Consider the following 16,085-nt stretch of genomic DNA (forward strand, 5'->3'; position numbering starts at 1 on the left):
GTCAGTGAAGAACTTGAGATGAAATATGTAAAAATAATATAAAAAATATATGTACTGTCAAATATTTGGGATCAGTAAGATGTTTTTGTTGAAAGAAATAGTAAAAAATGCATTAAATTGATCAAATGTGACAGTAAAAACTTTTACATTGTTACAAAAAATAAATAAATACAATTTTCAAATGAACACTGTTCTTTTAAACTTCCTTTTCATTAAAGAATCCTGCCTGAAATAAAAATCTATCACATTTTCCTCAAAAAAAAAAAAAAAAAAAAAAAATTAGGTTGAACATCTGTTTTCAAAATGATTAATAATAAAATATATTTCTTGAGCAGCAAATCAACATAATAGAATGATTTCTGAAGGATCATGTGACTGAATACTGGAGTAACGATGCTGAAAATGCAGCTTTGCATCACAGGAATATATTACATTTTAAAATATATTAAAATAGAAAACAGTTATTTTAAATTGTAATAATATTTCACAATTTTTTAATCAAATAAAACCTTGGTGAGCATAAGAGACTTCTTTCAAAAACATCTTACTAACCCCAAATGTTTGAATGGTAGTGTAAATATCATGAGAGAGTGTAAAATGTGGGTCTAAAGTGCTCATAGTTGAAGAAATGCCCATTTCTTAAAAGTGTTATGTCCATTAAATGTAAGTCAAACGATCCATCTCTTCTCTTTTCCTGTATTCATCTGGCAGTTGATTATGAAGGTCTGGTGAAGAACCTTTCGGTATGACCCTGTCACAGCATCCCCACACCTCACTTATAGACCACATGTTCTGCTTAATCATGCTGAAACCTTTATTCTTTCCTTTTTTCTTTCTGTTTGAAGTGCAGAGATCCTGATCAGCCAATGAGACCGTATCTGAAAGAGCACCTCCCCAAACGGCTTCACTTTGCAAATAGCATCCGTATAGAGAGAGCACATCTCTACATGCAGCCGCAGTGGCAAGCTGCACTGTGAGTTTGACGCATATCATGTCAAAATGAGTGCTATAATGAAGGGAATCAATATCCTATAAAACTTGATGTGTTTGTTTAACCTTTTGAAGTTTTTGATCAATGTGCAAACCGTTCTGTTTCAAAATGTAACTAGAATTTGACTAAAAAGCATTTAAAGATTTGGTTACACTTTATTTTCGATAAGGCACTAACTCTCATTAGAGTATTAGTAGACTGTTAGGTTTGGGTTTGGGTTAGTAGAATAATTTGACATGTACTGTAGTTGGAAAGTTACTTAGAATGTCTGTTGGGAGAGCATCAAAACAAAGTGTTAACAGATATTAAGCTGAAAGTCTACTAATACTCTAATGACTGCTAGTTGACCTGTAGTTGAAAAGTACGTAGAAGTGGACAATTGAAATAAAGTATGACAGAAGATTTTTTATATATATAACCATTTAAGCTACTACTATTTTTGTAAAGCATTTTTTCTTTCTCACCTTGGTCAACAGCAAACCGAGTGAAATTAAATACTGCACTGGTGGCTTCCATGGTTCAGATAATGTCTTCAAGAGTATGCAGGTTGGTTTTTAAAATACTGTCATATTCAAAGCACTTGTCTTTTATTATATAATTAAAGGTGCAATATGTAATATTTTTGCAATAAAATATCCAAAAACCACTAGGCCAGTGTTATATATTTTGTTCACTTGAGTACTTACAATATCCCAAATGTTTCCAACTATTTGTAAATCGTGAGAAAATTGCAATTTTAACCAAGGCTCCGGGACGTGTGAGGAGTCGCCTGTCAATTGCGTCATACTCATGTTACCCTCGATTTCCGGTTTTATTTTGTAGAAACCATGGAGACACCAAAGACGCTTTAATATATTACACGTTTTAATAGACAAGGGAACAACTGTTTGGTTACGTTTATAGACAGAAAACAAATTGTTGTTATATAGCTCAACATGTTTAGTCTTATTGTTTAAATTTAATTTTCTTGATTGTTTTGCGAGTACCATGCTTTACCATGCCTCAGAGAAAAACACTATTTTGTCAAGTAGCTAACATAGCATAATCAGATGCAGCTTTATTTTTATTAACAGTAATACAGCATTTTCTCCATCATACAATACATTTTAAAATGAATTACATGCCATTCATCAACACAAGCCATCCAGCATTTAATATGATATTCTAAAATCGATCTATCTTACTGCAACGTGTCTCAAACAAGTGTCTCACAGCAGCCACCGAGCGAACGCACAGAGTAACGTTATAACATCATTTTCAACACTCTCAAATGTATCTAATATGATAAACAGAGCTGTGTTACCTCATACTCATGACTAACAGCGGAAGCGGCGCCGGCGACTGTGGCATAATAAAAGTTCTGCTGCTCGTGGCGTGTGTTGCGCAATTGCTCCAGTGGCCTCGTTCAGCTCCCACAACACTCGGTCCTGCTCTGCTTCATACTACAGTAACATTAATAATCGCATCCATGAACATGATTTCTTCCCGAGTCCTATCCCTATTCTTTTGCACCGTCTGTTGAGGTGGAGACCACATGTCCCAAGATTCCGCTCTCAAACTTGGCATCATCAAGCTACGCCTTTGTTTTGAATAGGCCTCTAGTGACCTCTAGTGCAGTGGTTCTCAAACCTGTCCTGGGGAACCCCACCACTGCACATTTTGCATGTCACCCTCATCTAACACACCTGATTCAAGTCATCAGCTAATTAGTAGAGACTGCAAGAGTTGAATTGGGTGTGTTAGATGAGGGAGACATGCAAAATGTGCAGTGGTGGGGGGTCCCCAGGACAGGTTTGAGAACCACTGCTCTAGTGGACAGAATTCTTACATACTGCACCTTTAAGTAAATAAAACAAATATTGATATTGATGTTTTTAGCAGATGTTTTTTTTTTTTTTTTTTTATGTTACCAAAAGATTTTCTTGACCCATTGTGTCGACAGGGGTGGTTTAAAAGCCTTCCTTCCCAATGATTAGTTTTTCGGAGTGTCTATTTACACTAAGTGCAAATAGCGTCTCTTGCTGGCAAACACTATTTACACTAGCTCCGTCCACCAATGTCTGGTTGGGCCACTCAAGTTTTAAAAAAGACTTGTTTAAATAGCATCTATCGCTATTTGCACTTAGTGCAAATATCCGCTACCTTAGTTATTAGTTATTACTTGTTTAGTCTCTTAGGCTTTTTTTTTTTTTTTTTTTTTTTGAAGAAGAAGAAAATAATGGTTGGACTTGCCCCATAAGTTCTCAGCTACGTTTCATGGCTGCTCCAGTGTTTTCCCTTCCCTTCCCTTCCCTTCCATCAACATAAACCCTCATCCACAAAATTAAGCATTATCCCCTAAATCTAGAGAAAATATTGCTTAAATCTGTCATAGACATCAATAAACATTCTATTTTCAGTTTCTGCTTGAGGCTCTGTTCAAATGCTTCTGTGATGTAATGAGGTTTAGGAGACCAAGTACTTAGATGGGGATTATACTGAATTCATATTAAAGGATCTGGGTAAATTCCCATGAAGGGGATTATGATACCCTGGGTCTTTCAACAAAAACTGAGAAAAATCCAGACATGCCCTTTAAATGAACTCTTGTCCATTGAGAATAACCCCCTTGTGCCAGATTCACACTTAGTAGTTCCTTCAAACTGGAAGGTGTTCAGATTACAGTTTTAAACACACACTCTAGCCACATTTTGGACCTTTGACAGAGTCTTGTTTATGTCTGTGACGTGTTTGTACTTCTAGCCATCTGTGCCCCCGGTCTATGTGGTTGTCTAGGAATGTCTAATGCAGCTGGTAGGGCTTATGAAAACATCTTACAGGAACTCTTAAGAGGCAATTATCTAACTGGTTGAGGTAAATTGCACAAACTAGTGACAAACACAGGGATGTTTTTTTTTTTTTTTTCTGACAAGGGCATTGCTTTTGGCCATCTTAGTGAAAGTGAAATCTCCTGTTAGGAGGAATGAGGATCATTTTCATCTTTGTTACTTGGTGTCAAGGAAATGAGATCAGTCTAGTTTTCACTGCTCAAATGTTGAGTGTTTCAGCCAGAGGCGAGTGGAATGTGTGTCTCACTGTGACTGCAATGGAAATCAAAATAAGTGTTTTGTGTTATTTTTAACTGTGGTCTGTGTTTTTGGAGCTATTGTGGGTGTTTTGTTGACATATCCAGGGGCCCCAAATAGTACTTGGACACTAAAGCCACACTTTAAAAATGTCTAATTTTCATTGAATTAGATAACAAAATATAAACAAAGTGTTTGTTTTTAAGAGTGATTTAGTTAACTAAATGTTACTGTTTGCAGGCCATTTTTATCGGGTATGGACCAGGAATCCATTATAAGACGACTGTGGCTCCCTTCGAGAACATTGAAGTCTACAACCTCCTTTGTGGTAAATTCTGTTTTCTGTTTAGTTTCATGAACTTTTGAAAGAAGTTCCTTTCATCACATTAATCAGATATTCCAGTGTTATGGTTCATATCCTCAAGCATCCTCCTGGAGACCCTCAGGACTGGGGTTTGCCTGATGTTACGAAGTTTGGCTGGTTAGGATGTTTCAGTCAGCTCCTGCAGTAGATGCTGTGATGATGATAATAATAATAATAATAATAATAAGTTTAATTTACAGTCAAACCAAAATTTATTCAGACACCTTGAACATTTCATTCATTAATTCACTATAGTTTAAAAATAGTAATAAAATATGACAAGATTTTTTTTTATCGTAATTATGTCAGATAACACTTAAGCAAAACATGGTCAGGTCAAAGTGTCTGAATAATTTTGGTTCCAAATTTTTAGCAATTTTACTGCCGCACTGTACACTGCGTTCCAAATTATTATGCATTTGACATATCAGTAAGATTTCAGTACAATAAACATTCAGATTTTAGTTTTTCTAAGAAAAGGTTGTTCCACATTATTAAGCAAGTCACAGTTCTCATGCAATATGGGGAGGAAGAAAGATCTTTCTGAAGATGAAAAGCATGAAATGTTGCAATGTTGTGCAAAAGGCATGAAAACAACTAATATTGTGTGAAAACTGAACGATGATTATTGAACTATCATAAGATTTGTGAGTGATTTAGAGCACAGCAGAACTCGGTCAGATAAAGGCTTATTAATGAAAGTTCCTATCAAAAAAAATGTATTGTATTAAAAGGGCAGCTATAAAAAAGCCAGTGTTGAGCAGCAAACAGGTATTTGAAGCTGCTGGTGTCTCTGGAGTCTCAAGAAGCTCTCCATGCAGGCTGGCAGTTGTGCATAAAGATGCATTTTAGACACCATTAACCAAACCTCACAAAGAGAAACATTTACAGTGGGTGTAGAAATACGTTTTCAAACAGTTTTATTGCTGTGGTGTTTTTTTGCAGCATGGGATAGTGCATAGTGCATTGTACAATAGTGCATTGTACTATGCACTGTCCTCCTTTTTATACCATAACTGAAAATGGCCAGTTATGAACTTCACATATCTTCCAAAAGTCATTTTAATACCCTCCATCTCACTTCCCAGTATTCCAGCCCAAATCATCACCCGCTAGCTCCTTGTTGACATCACAGTCTTGTTGGAATGTGGTGCCCACTCACCAACCATCCAGAAATCTTTTTTGAATGAAAATCCTTTTATTTCAGAAGGCACTATCCTTCTTTTCATACCATAGCAGAAAATGGTCAGTTATAAACTCCACATATCTTGCAGAAGTCATTTTGATACCCTCAGAGATCCTAAAGGGACCTTCCATCTCACTTCCCATTATTCCAGCCCAAATCATCACCCGCTAGCTCCTTGTTGACGTCACAGTCTTGTTGGAACGTGGTGCCCACTCACCAACCATCCAGAAATCCATCCATTTAGACCATCCATTGTAGTACGGCATTAGTCAGTGAAAAAAACTATTTAAAAATGAGTCTTCATGTATTTCTAAACCCACTGTAAATGTTTTTCTTTGTGAGGTTAGGTTTGGAGTGGCTGAAATGCATCTTTATGCACAACTGCCAGCCTGCATGGAGAGCTTCTTGAGACTCCAGAGACACCAGCAGCTTCAAATACATGTTTGCTGCTCAACACTGGCTTTTTTTTATAGCTGCCCTTTTAATACAATTAATTTTTTTGACAGGAACTTTCCTCAATAAGCCTTAATCTGACCAAGTTCTGCTGTGCTCTAAATCACTCACAAATCTTATGATAATTTGATAATCTCCATTCAGTTTCACACAATATTAGTTGTTTTCATGCCTTTTGCACATCATTGCACCATTTCATGCTTTTCATCTTCAAAAAGATCTTTCTTCCTCCCCATATTGCATGGGAACTGTGACTTGCTTAATAATGTGGAACAACCTCTAAGTAGGGTTTCCATAGATCTGGCAAATTATTTTGTCTGAGATTGATACCAGTTATCTAAAAAGACATGGATAAATAAACGAACAAACATTTTCTTAGAAAAACTAAAATCTGAATGTTTATTGTACTGAAATCTTACTGATGTCAATTGCATAATAATTTGGAACGCAGTGTATGAAGAATTTTTGGGTATAATGTCACAGTTTACTTTATTTTGCTATCCTCACTTACATAAATGAACTATAGTTTCCTGCACCCACTAGTAAAAATATATAAAAAATGTTTGGATAATTTTTGGTTTGACTGTATAGAGCTCCTTTCCAGAGCTCAAAGCGCTTTACAATCATAACATAAATACAACAAAAACAGGATAATACAAGAAACAATGCAGTATACATATCAAACATCACAGACAGTCATGGTATCAGAATCAAATGCGTAGTCCGGAGTGAGAAATATACAGTTATCTGACCAAAAATCTATGCAGCATGAGCAGTAGAGTGAAAATGTAATAATCCAAGTAGTCCCTCATGTAGTGGGTACACCAAGCAACCCGCATCAAACTGCATCTAAGTGCACGCCACAGAGCCCAAATGAGTTCAAACTCCAGGACCTCAAACGGCAAAACGGGAACACTGATGACATCCTTCACAGAGCCCAAACGAGTCTTGTCTTTGCCAGATAAATACTGCTCTGATTATCTTATCATTATATTTAAAAAATAAAATAGTAGTTAGGTGTAGCCAAGTTCTTTTTAAAGTGTAGATTGACTGTAGATGAACTACTTTAAATTTGTAACTTGACAGCCTGCAGTTTCAAAGCTTCCCCAACACTGTTGCATACTGTCTGGTTTCGTCACCCACTCTGCTTCTCTATTCGCTCTAGTTACATTATATGTAAGCATCCTGAAAAGGTATTTGAGGCCACAAATAGTATCTGTCACCAAGATGTTATAGGGTTGCCAACTCTCACACAGACACAGGCTTTCAGGCTCTGCCTCATGCTACCCAACTAAATATCATGGCAAATAACAAGGCAATGCAAAATAAAATAGCATGACCCAATTTGTCTTTAACTTTATTAGTTTAATTTGGGTTTGACTTTTACTGTTTAATGGAATGGAAAGAAGCATTCCCACTCACATTACAATTATGCACTTACTAACATTTCATTTATAACCGGATTGAAGTACAGGTAGCTATAACTTCAAAATGTGCATGTCACAACAGACATGAAAACAATAATTTAGATTCAACACTTAGATTGTGCCTTTGTTTCTCCTTATTACCTATAATTTAGTAGTAGTTTTAAACTGTCTGTTTTAAAAATGTGGACAAAAAAGCTTTGTATATCCTACAACAATTTTGATATACTATAGCATGTAAGTCTATATACTATGCCTTTCTGGCGTACAATGTTGAGCTTACAAAAGTAAATGTGAATTTTAGTTTTTAATAAATTAGTCAGTGAGAGATTGTTAGCTGTTAGATGATTAGCTGTTAATATTAGCTTGCAAGCTAACCATCATATATGTTAAATTGTTCGTTCATTCAAAAATTAAAATTCTGTCATCAGCTACTCACTCAAGACTTTAGTTCATCTTTTAAAGGTGCCATCGAATGTTTTTTTACAAGATGTAATATAAGTCTTTTTTTATTTTTATTTGGATGTTTACATTTGATTCTGAATGAGTTTGAGGCTATGCTCCGTGGCTAAAGGCTAATGCTACACTGTTGGAGAGATTTATAAAGAATGAAGTTGTGTTTATGAATTATACAGACTGCAAGTGTTTAAAAATGAAAATAGTGACGGCTCTTGTCTCCGTGATTACAGTAAGAAACGATGGTAACTTTAACCACATTTAACAGTACATTAGCAACATGAACGAAACATTTACAAAGACAATTTACAAATATCACTAAAAATATCATGTTATCATGGATCATGTCAGTTATTATTGCTCCATCTGCCATTTTTCGCTATTGTTCTTGCTTGCTTACCTAGTCTGATGATTCAGCTGTGCACAGATCCAGACGTTAATACTGGCTGCCCTTGTGTGATGCCTTGAACATGAGCTGGCATATGCAAATATTGGGGGCGTACATATTAATGATCCCGACTGTTACGTAACAGTCTGTGTTATGTTGAGATTCGCCTGTTCTGCTGAGGTCTTTTAAACAAATGAGATTTATATAAGAAGGAGGAAAAAATGGAGTTTGAGACTCACTGTATGTCATTTCCATGTACTGAACTCTTGTTATTCAACTATGCCAAGGTAAATTCAATTTTCAATTCGATGGCACCTTTAAACACAAATAAATATATTTTTAATGAAAGCTGAGAGATTTATGTCTCTCCACTGAAAGTTTGTTTACCCAAAAGCTTCAAAATGTAAAGAGATCCATATGAATTGAGTGGTTTAATCAAAGTCTTCTGAAGAGACACAGTCACTTTATATGATGAACACTTAAGGCTTTTGTTCCCATATACACATTGATCAGCGAAAATATCAAATTTGGACAGTTTCTAAAAAGCGCATCTAGTATAACAATAGGGTGAAGTATTTGGTTAAGTTGCAGTAAGACAAAATTAAAAGTGTTGGATCCTTAAAACCTCAAATAAGGGGGATATTATTGATTCATCCAATGTCATCAAAATTTCACTCCCGTCAGGCAACCAAAGTTGGCAACCCTGATGTTATAGATGGATGCTGTATCTTGGTAATTTAACCAAAATGAATATTTTGTCATCATTTACTCACCCTTATGTTATTCCAATCAAGTATGCATTTCTTCTTCTGCTGAACACAAAGAAGATATTTTGAGTTTTTAAGTTTCAGTTCCCATTGACTTCCATTATATTTTTTTGTCCATACAATGAAAGTCAATGGGAACCGAAACTTTAGTTTAGTTTAATTTAGTTTCCAACATTCTTCAAAAAGTCTTCTTTTGTGTTCCGCAGAGGAATGACTTACTAAGTCATCCAAGTCAGTTAGGATATGAGGGTGAGTAAATTAAGTAAATACCCATTTTTGGGTAAATTATCCCTTTAAAGCCTAGCTTAGCATGTGCTACAGCATATGGGCTATTCTTGGCTGCCTCCCAATAACATGATTTCTGCTTTTAAAAAGCATCTGCTAAGAACAGCAATGCAGTTCTCTTTATTTATTTATTTTTTTAGATTTGCTGGGTGTTCCTCCTGCTCCCAATAATGGCACCCATGGCAGTTTAAACCATCTGCTGAAGAACCCACCCCATCAGCCGGTGTACCCCGCAGAACGCTCGGCTCCATCCAAATGTGATAGCGTGACCCTACGTGACCCCCGGGACTGCACTTGTGACTCCCTTACTGAGGTTGAGGTTAGCATCAAAAACATTATTCAGGGCTTCCACATTTTTCATTCTGTTATTCCTAAACATGTTAATCTTTATCTGTTCTTCTATGGTCACAGACAGCAGAGACAAAAAGCTATGATAGTACTAAAATGCAACTATTTATTGCAATTATATAATTATCTAATTATGCATAGTTTTAAAAGGGGGGACAAAAAAGGTTCTCATATATTTTATTAACATCAAAGGCCTTCCATCCAATCAAACTCTGCGGTAGTTTGATACAAATTCAAAGTCAAATTGCACAGATGCCAACAGGGTGAGATTGCATGAGGTAAAAGAAACCAATCCAGACTACACTGAACATCAGGAGATCACGAAGCAATCAAAAATCATTTGTTTATGCATTTTCAAAAGAGTTTGTTTTCTGTCACTGAAAGGTTCTTTGGGGAACCAAAAATGGTTCTTCCATTGCATTGCTGCAAAACCCCTCCTTTGGAACCTTTGTTTTTAAGGATGTTATATAATTTTGCAGGATGTATCAGGGTGTGTTCACACTTGTCAAGTTTGGTTTGATTAAAACGAACCCTGGTGCGATTGTTCTGTTAGTGCGGTTCATTTGAACATTTGTGAACGCAGCCATCCAAACCCTGGTGCGCACCAAACGAAATCTGGTGCGGTTCGAATTATATATGAATATCATATATGATATGCAACACGGACCAAAGACATGTAAACAAACCAAAAACAGAAAGATGAGACCCTAAAAAGGACTGAATCCTCAAGCATATCGGTTTTTCTCGTCATAGTTGTGAGTTTGCCCATCACAGGCATCAGACGCTCATCTCCATGCAGCAGATCTTTTGGGATTCCTGCTGCTGTTTTGACTCCTTGACACATTTTATAAGCTCTTCACGAGTTCCCAGCTGACCAAAATACCATCATACGCAGGCTACGCGCACACAACAAGGGCATTTATCCAAGCACACAGCATTGTTTTGGATGTTCGGTAAGTTCTGTCTCAGAATAGGCAATACGTCATAAAAGCCGACCAATCAGGTTGTGAACGTATCCCTATGCCTTTAGGTTCAGTATCATTTGGTTCTGTGATAAAATTGCTAATCTGAAAGCTAATCGGACCAGGACCAAATCTGGACCAAACAAACCAAACTACAAGTGTGAACACACTCTTAAAGTGCCCATATTATGCCATTTTGAAGGTTCCTAATGTTGTTTTGGAGGTTTCCTACAATAGGCTTATATGCATTCAAGGTAAAAAAAAAAAAAAAAAAAACTTCCATTTTCTCATAATATACATTTGCACGTCACCTAATTTTTTAAAGAGCCTAAAAATGTTTAATTCGAAGATTCAGTATATCTAAACCCTTCCTTATGGCAAGCCTCCTCTGCTCTGATTGGTCAGATGGCCCAAACTCTTCCAGGCCTCAGCTACACTGTTTGAGGGTCAAGATAGACGGCATTCATGGACAGCCAATGAAGACCATAGGCTGATATTATGCAAATTTGTTACATTGTTACGTAGGTATGTAACAGGAAGTGAGATTGAAATTGCTGACAACTTGTTTAGGCAGTTCAGAATCGATTCTTTCTTTTAGGAGGCAAAAAATTTAATTTGAGATGCATTGTGATCTTTAAACTTTGCAGACATTTTACATTCACAAACAGCTTCATGAAAGGTAATATTCGTAAAAGCATAAACATAGGAACTTTTAATGCAGGTCATGATATTATTAATAGATTCCAATGCTATATTTAAGGACATTTTTGAGCATGCTTTAAAATGACTTTTTCTAGGCTCAGACTTGTTCCCTTTAAAGGCCGAGCAAAGGCTTTAAACCGAGTGCCTGCCTTGTTTTGTGGCATAATCCGGTCTTTGATCTGGCTGTTATTAGATGACTCATTCCTAGGGACAGGATGGGTTTCCTCTTGGTTCCACCCAAGGTTTCCTCATTACTTTTGAGGAGTTTTTCCTCGCAATCGTTTCTTTGTGCTTGTTAACAGGGGATTTAAGCCTCAAATCTTGTGAAGCACGTCACTGTACACATAAAATTTTGTTGCATTGCAACCAGAACGGCATTAGACGCATTGACTTGGAAAGCCAATTATATTACCTTTACCATATTGCAATTCTGAAAAAAATAAGTGGCTAGAAGTTTAGTATGTCATTCAAACATAAAATATGGTTCAAAGGAAAATAGTGGTGTTTTCAGGGTTTTCTGGCCTTTAGGATTAGTAATCATTCCAGTTAATCTTGTTTTGGATGTCATTCCAGTCTCTGCCCAGAGAGTTATGATTGTTTGTTTCTCTGTGCTGATCCACAACACATATTCACTCTTGGCTTTGTGGTGTTGTCTGAATTTCTTTATTTTTTCCTGTGGTTTGTCACAATCACATAGCTTTCCAGTTTTTCCAAAGGGAAGTGAGTCAAGCCACTTGGTGCTTAACCATTCCAAAAGATTTATTATACACCGCCATTTAAAACTTCTGGGGTCGGTTAGATTTTTTTATTTTTTATTTTAATAATTTAATACTTTTATTCCACAATGATACTGTCATGATCACAGTCTGCTCCTGTCAGTTCCCGGACTACACTTCCCACAATCCTCCCTGCCAGTCACATGTTCACTCCACACCTATCACCTGTCGCCACATACAGCCATGCACACACTCCTCACTAATCACCACACCCAGCTGCAGCTTGTTACCTGGACTATAAAAGGACTCGCTCTCACACCATCCAATCGCGAAGTCTTGATTACCCTGTGTGTCAATTCTAAGCGTTTCCCTGTGTTTAACCTGTTTCCCTGTCTGTTCCTGTTCCTGCCTTTGACCCTTGCCTTGCCATCCTGTTCTGTGAATGTTATCTGCCTGCCTCGATCTACTGCCTGTACCCTGACTACGATTCTGCCTAGCCCTTGCTGTTCCTGTTTGCCCCTGCTTAGACCCTGCCTGTACGACCACGCTTACCACTGTAAATAAAAGCTTGCATATGGATCTTACCATGAGTCCCGCTACGTTACAGATACATTAAATTGACCAAGACTTTTACATTATTACAAAAAAAAAATGCTGTTATTTTTTTAACTTTCTATTCATCAAAGAATCATGAAATATCATGGTTTCCATAAAAATATTAAGCAGCACAGCTGTTTTCAACATCATTCATAACAATAAATGTTTCTTGAGCAGCAAATCAGCATATTAGAATGATTTCTGAAGGATCATGTGACACTGAAGACTGGAGTAATGATGCTGAAAATTCAGCTTTGCATCACAGAAATAAATGACATATTAAAACAATATTAATATAAATATACATATATTAATATATTAATATACATTTCCATGAACTTTTTCAGGTGAACCAACTGAACCAGCGTCTCATCAACTCAAGTTCGAGTGAGTAAACCATTTGTCAGAAATAGTTCATATCGGCACTGTTTTTAGTGACAATATCATCGAGTGAAACTTTCTGTTTGAATCCTTTCATAGACGGCAACATCAAGCCTCTTCATCTGCCTTACGGAATCCCGCGTGTCCTTCAGGAGCAGTCTGATTACTGTGTACTCCTGCAAAGTGCGTACATCAGCGGATACAGCAGAAACATCCTGATGCCCCTCTGGGTTTCATACTCTTTGAATGCAATGGTGAGATTAGTCTTACGACACCAACTATCACTTAACAGGCACAGTTGTTTTTTTCTTTGTTGATGTATTTGAAACATGAAGTGTACAGGCTGGTACATATTGCTACTTAATATTGCTAGTCAGAGGTGGTATGAGAAGGAACAGTCTTTTTATAGAGCGCACTTTAGTTATTTGACAAAAATTTGGACACGCCCATGAGAACAAGACAAGTCATGTAGTGTACAGTGTCCTCCCAAAAGTGACTGTAAATTTAAAATGCATACCGGTTTATCTGCTAAAAGTTAATTTTGTCAACTTTTAGGAGTAGACTAACACGCGGATGAGTGCTAACAGATATGACTTAATTGTCCTGGGGTCTTTAAAGAGGAGTTTATTGTGATGAAGACTTACACAATAGCTCATTTTAAGCTGTTACAATGTTGCACAGCAGGGGTTTTCATTTAATGTTTTCCTGTAATTCTCGCAAGATGTCCAGTGGGATTTAAATGAACTACACCCTTTTTCAAATCATTACAGGACTGTAACTTGAAACGACATTTGTGAAAACAATACAACAATACACATAAGTATACTTTTTACAGAAATAATATACTTTAAGAGAATACACTTTAGAGTGAAGTGAATGCAGTGTTGAAGGTCAAAATTACAGTTTCAGTGCAGCTTCAAAGGGCTTTAAATGATACCAGAACGAGGAATAAGGGTCTTATCTATCTGTATATGCTTTATAAACACAAATGATCGCCTTGTACGTGCTTCTGCTTTCCGTATTCTTCAAAAAGCTTACGCTGTATGTTCTACGCCTTCCCTAATCTACTTACTGAAAAAAAACTGAACTGGCACTGCGTTCGTTCCGTAAGTTGAATAGGGAAGGCGTAGGACATACGGCGTAAGCTTTTTGAAGAATATGGAAAGCAGAAGCACGTACAAGGTGATCATTTGTGTTTATAAAGCATATATAACTGTATTTTTTTTTTTTTTTTTTTTTTAAATGACCAATAGTTTCACTAGATAAGACCTTATTTCCTCGTCTGGTATCGTTTAAAGCCCTTTGAAGCTGCACTGAAACTGTCATTTTGACCTTCAACCGTTTGGAGGCCCATTGAAGTCCACTATAAGGAGAATAATCCTGGAATGTTTTCATCAAAAACCTTAATTTCTTTTCGACTGAAGAAAGAAAGACATGAACATCTTGGATGACATGGGAGGTGAGTACAAATAATCAGGAAAATTTTATTTGAAAGTGGACTAATCCTTTAATTGCATATTTATTGATACATGAAAATGTATTATAGTTTAAATTTTTATTGAATGCAATTAGTTAAACTTTGAGAAAGACTTGCATTTAATTTCATAGTTACTACTATTATCCTTGAAAATGGTTTGTGTACTGCTGAATATAAACAAATAATAAAATATATTAACTTGAATCAAATAACACACTACAGTTAAAATAATCAAATATTTTACATGTGCTTTAGTATGTTAGTCCACACATCAAAATAAGTGTATATTTAAAGCATGACTAAAGATTATTGTAACATTGATTTACAATGTGCTTTAAAGTAAAATGTTTAACTTGACATTATTACAAAGTGCACTTTTTTTTAAAGTGTCTCTCTTTAAGTACACTTAAGTGGCCTTTTATTTCATTAATATGTTATCTGCAAGTGCTACTAGTTTTTTTTTTTTAAATATACTTTTAAGATTTGAAGTACACTATAATTGCAATTAAACACAAGGGAACAATTTTTCACAAGGGAACTTTGTAATGACATTCAAAGAAGGACGGTGTAAGAGGTTTAATGGTGATGCTGAAGGGAGGAGAGGGAGGCCATCTCTCATATTTTCTGACCTCACAGAGCATGTGCTACTCATTATGTGGGCCAACCGCAGAGTAAATCACAGTCTCTGGCATCAGCGTCACACTCGCTGACACTCGACACAACGAGACTATGACAAACTGTTGCTCATCAGCCTCATGCAGTTCTTGTTGTGTTTGTATTGTTAATTCATGTGAATTAGCTTAAAGTGGTAATTCATCCAAAAATGAAAATTCTTTGATTATTCACTTTACATATTATGCCTTTACATATCTGAATAAGTTGCTTTTTTGAAGAAGTTCTTTGAAGAATGCACTTGCCACTCTTTTCCAGATAATGAACTTGAATGCATACTGGAAGTATTCTTCAGTTTTGATGTGAAAGCTTAAAGGATTAGTTCACTTTTAAATAAACTTTTCCTGATAATTTACTCACCCCCATGTCATCCAAGATGTCCATGTCTTTCTTTCTTCAGTCGAAAAGGAATTAAGGTTTTTGATGAAAACATTCCAGGATTATTCTCCTTATAGTGGACTTCAATGGGCACCAAACAGTTGAAGGTCAAAATTAGTTTCACTGCAGCTTCAAATTGTTCAACACGATCCCAGATGAGAAATAAGGGTCTTATCTAGTGAAACCATCGCTCATTTTCTGAAAAAAAATGTAAAATTATATAAGTTTTAACCAGAAATGCTCTCATCTTGAACTAGCTCTCTTCTTCTTCTCCTCTATTAGAATTCCAGCAATGTAGACGCTGCTAAGCATAATACTGCCCTCCACAGGCCAAAGTTTGAACTAATTGTTATATACTATTGAACTAGCATATTGCATATAAAAATTAGTTCAAACTTTGGCCTGTGGAGGGCAGTAATACACTTAGAGGTGAAGAAGAAGAGAGCTAGTTCAAGATGAGCATTTCTGGTTAA

General features: G+C 36.2%; 1 protein-coding gene across 1 annotated transcript in view; it reads left to right on the forward strand.

Annotated features, from left to right (window-relative positions):
• enpp1 (ectonucleotide pyrophosphatase/phosphodiesterase 1) overlaps positions 1–16,085 on the forward strand; it is an 85,724-nt gene that overhangs the window by 46,435 nt on the left and 23,204 nt on the right. Inside the window, 7 exon segments of the mRNA XM_048208431.1 lie at positions 712–743; positions 846–973; positions 1,468–1,537; positions 4,297–4,384; positions 9,520–9,698; positions 13,052–13,091; positions 13,185–13,339. Coding sequence (XP_048064388.1) covers positions 712–743; positions 846–973; positions 1,468–1,537; positions 4,297–4,384; positions 9,520–9,698; positions 13,052–13,091; positions 13,185–13,339 — 692 coding nt within the window.

The sequence above is a fragment of the Megalobrama amblycephala genome, linkage group LG11, assembly GCF_018812025.1.
Source record: "Megalobrama amblycephala isolate DHTTF-2021 linkage group LG11, ASM1881202v1, whole genome shotgun sequence".
Lineage (NCBI taxonomy): Eukaryota > Metazoa > Chordata > Actinopteri > Cypriniformes > Xenocyprididae > Megalobrama > Megalobrama amblycephala.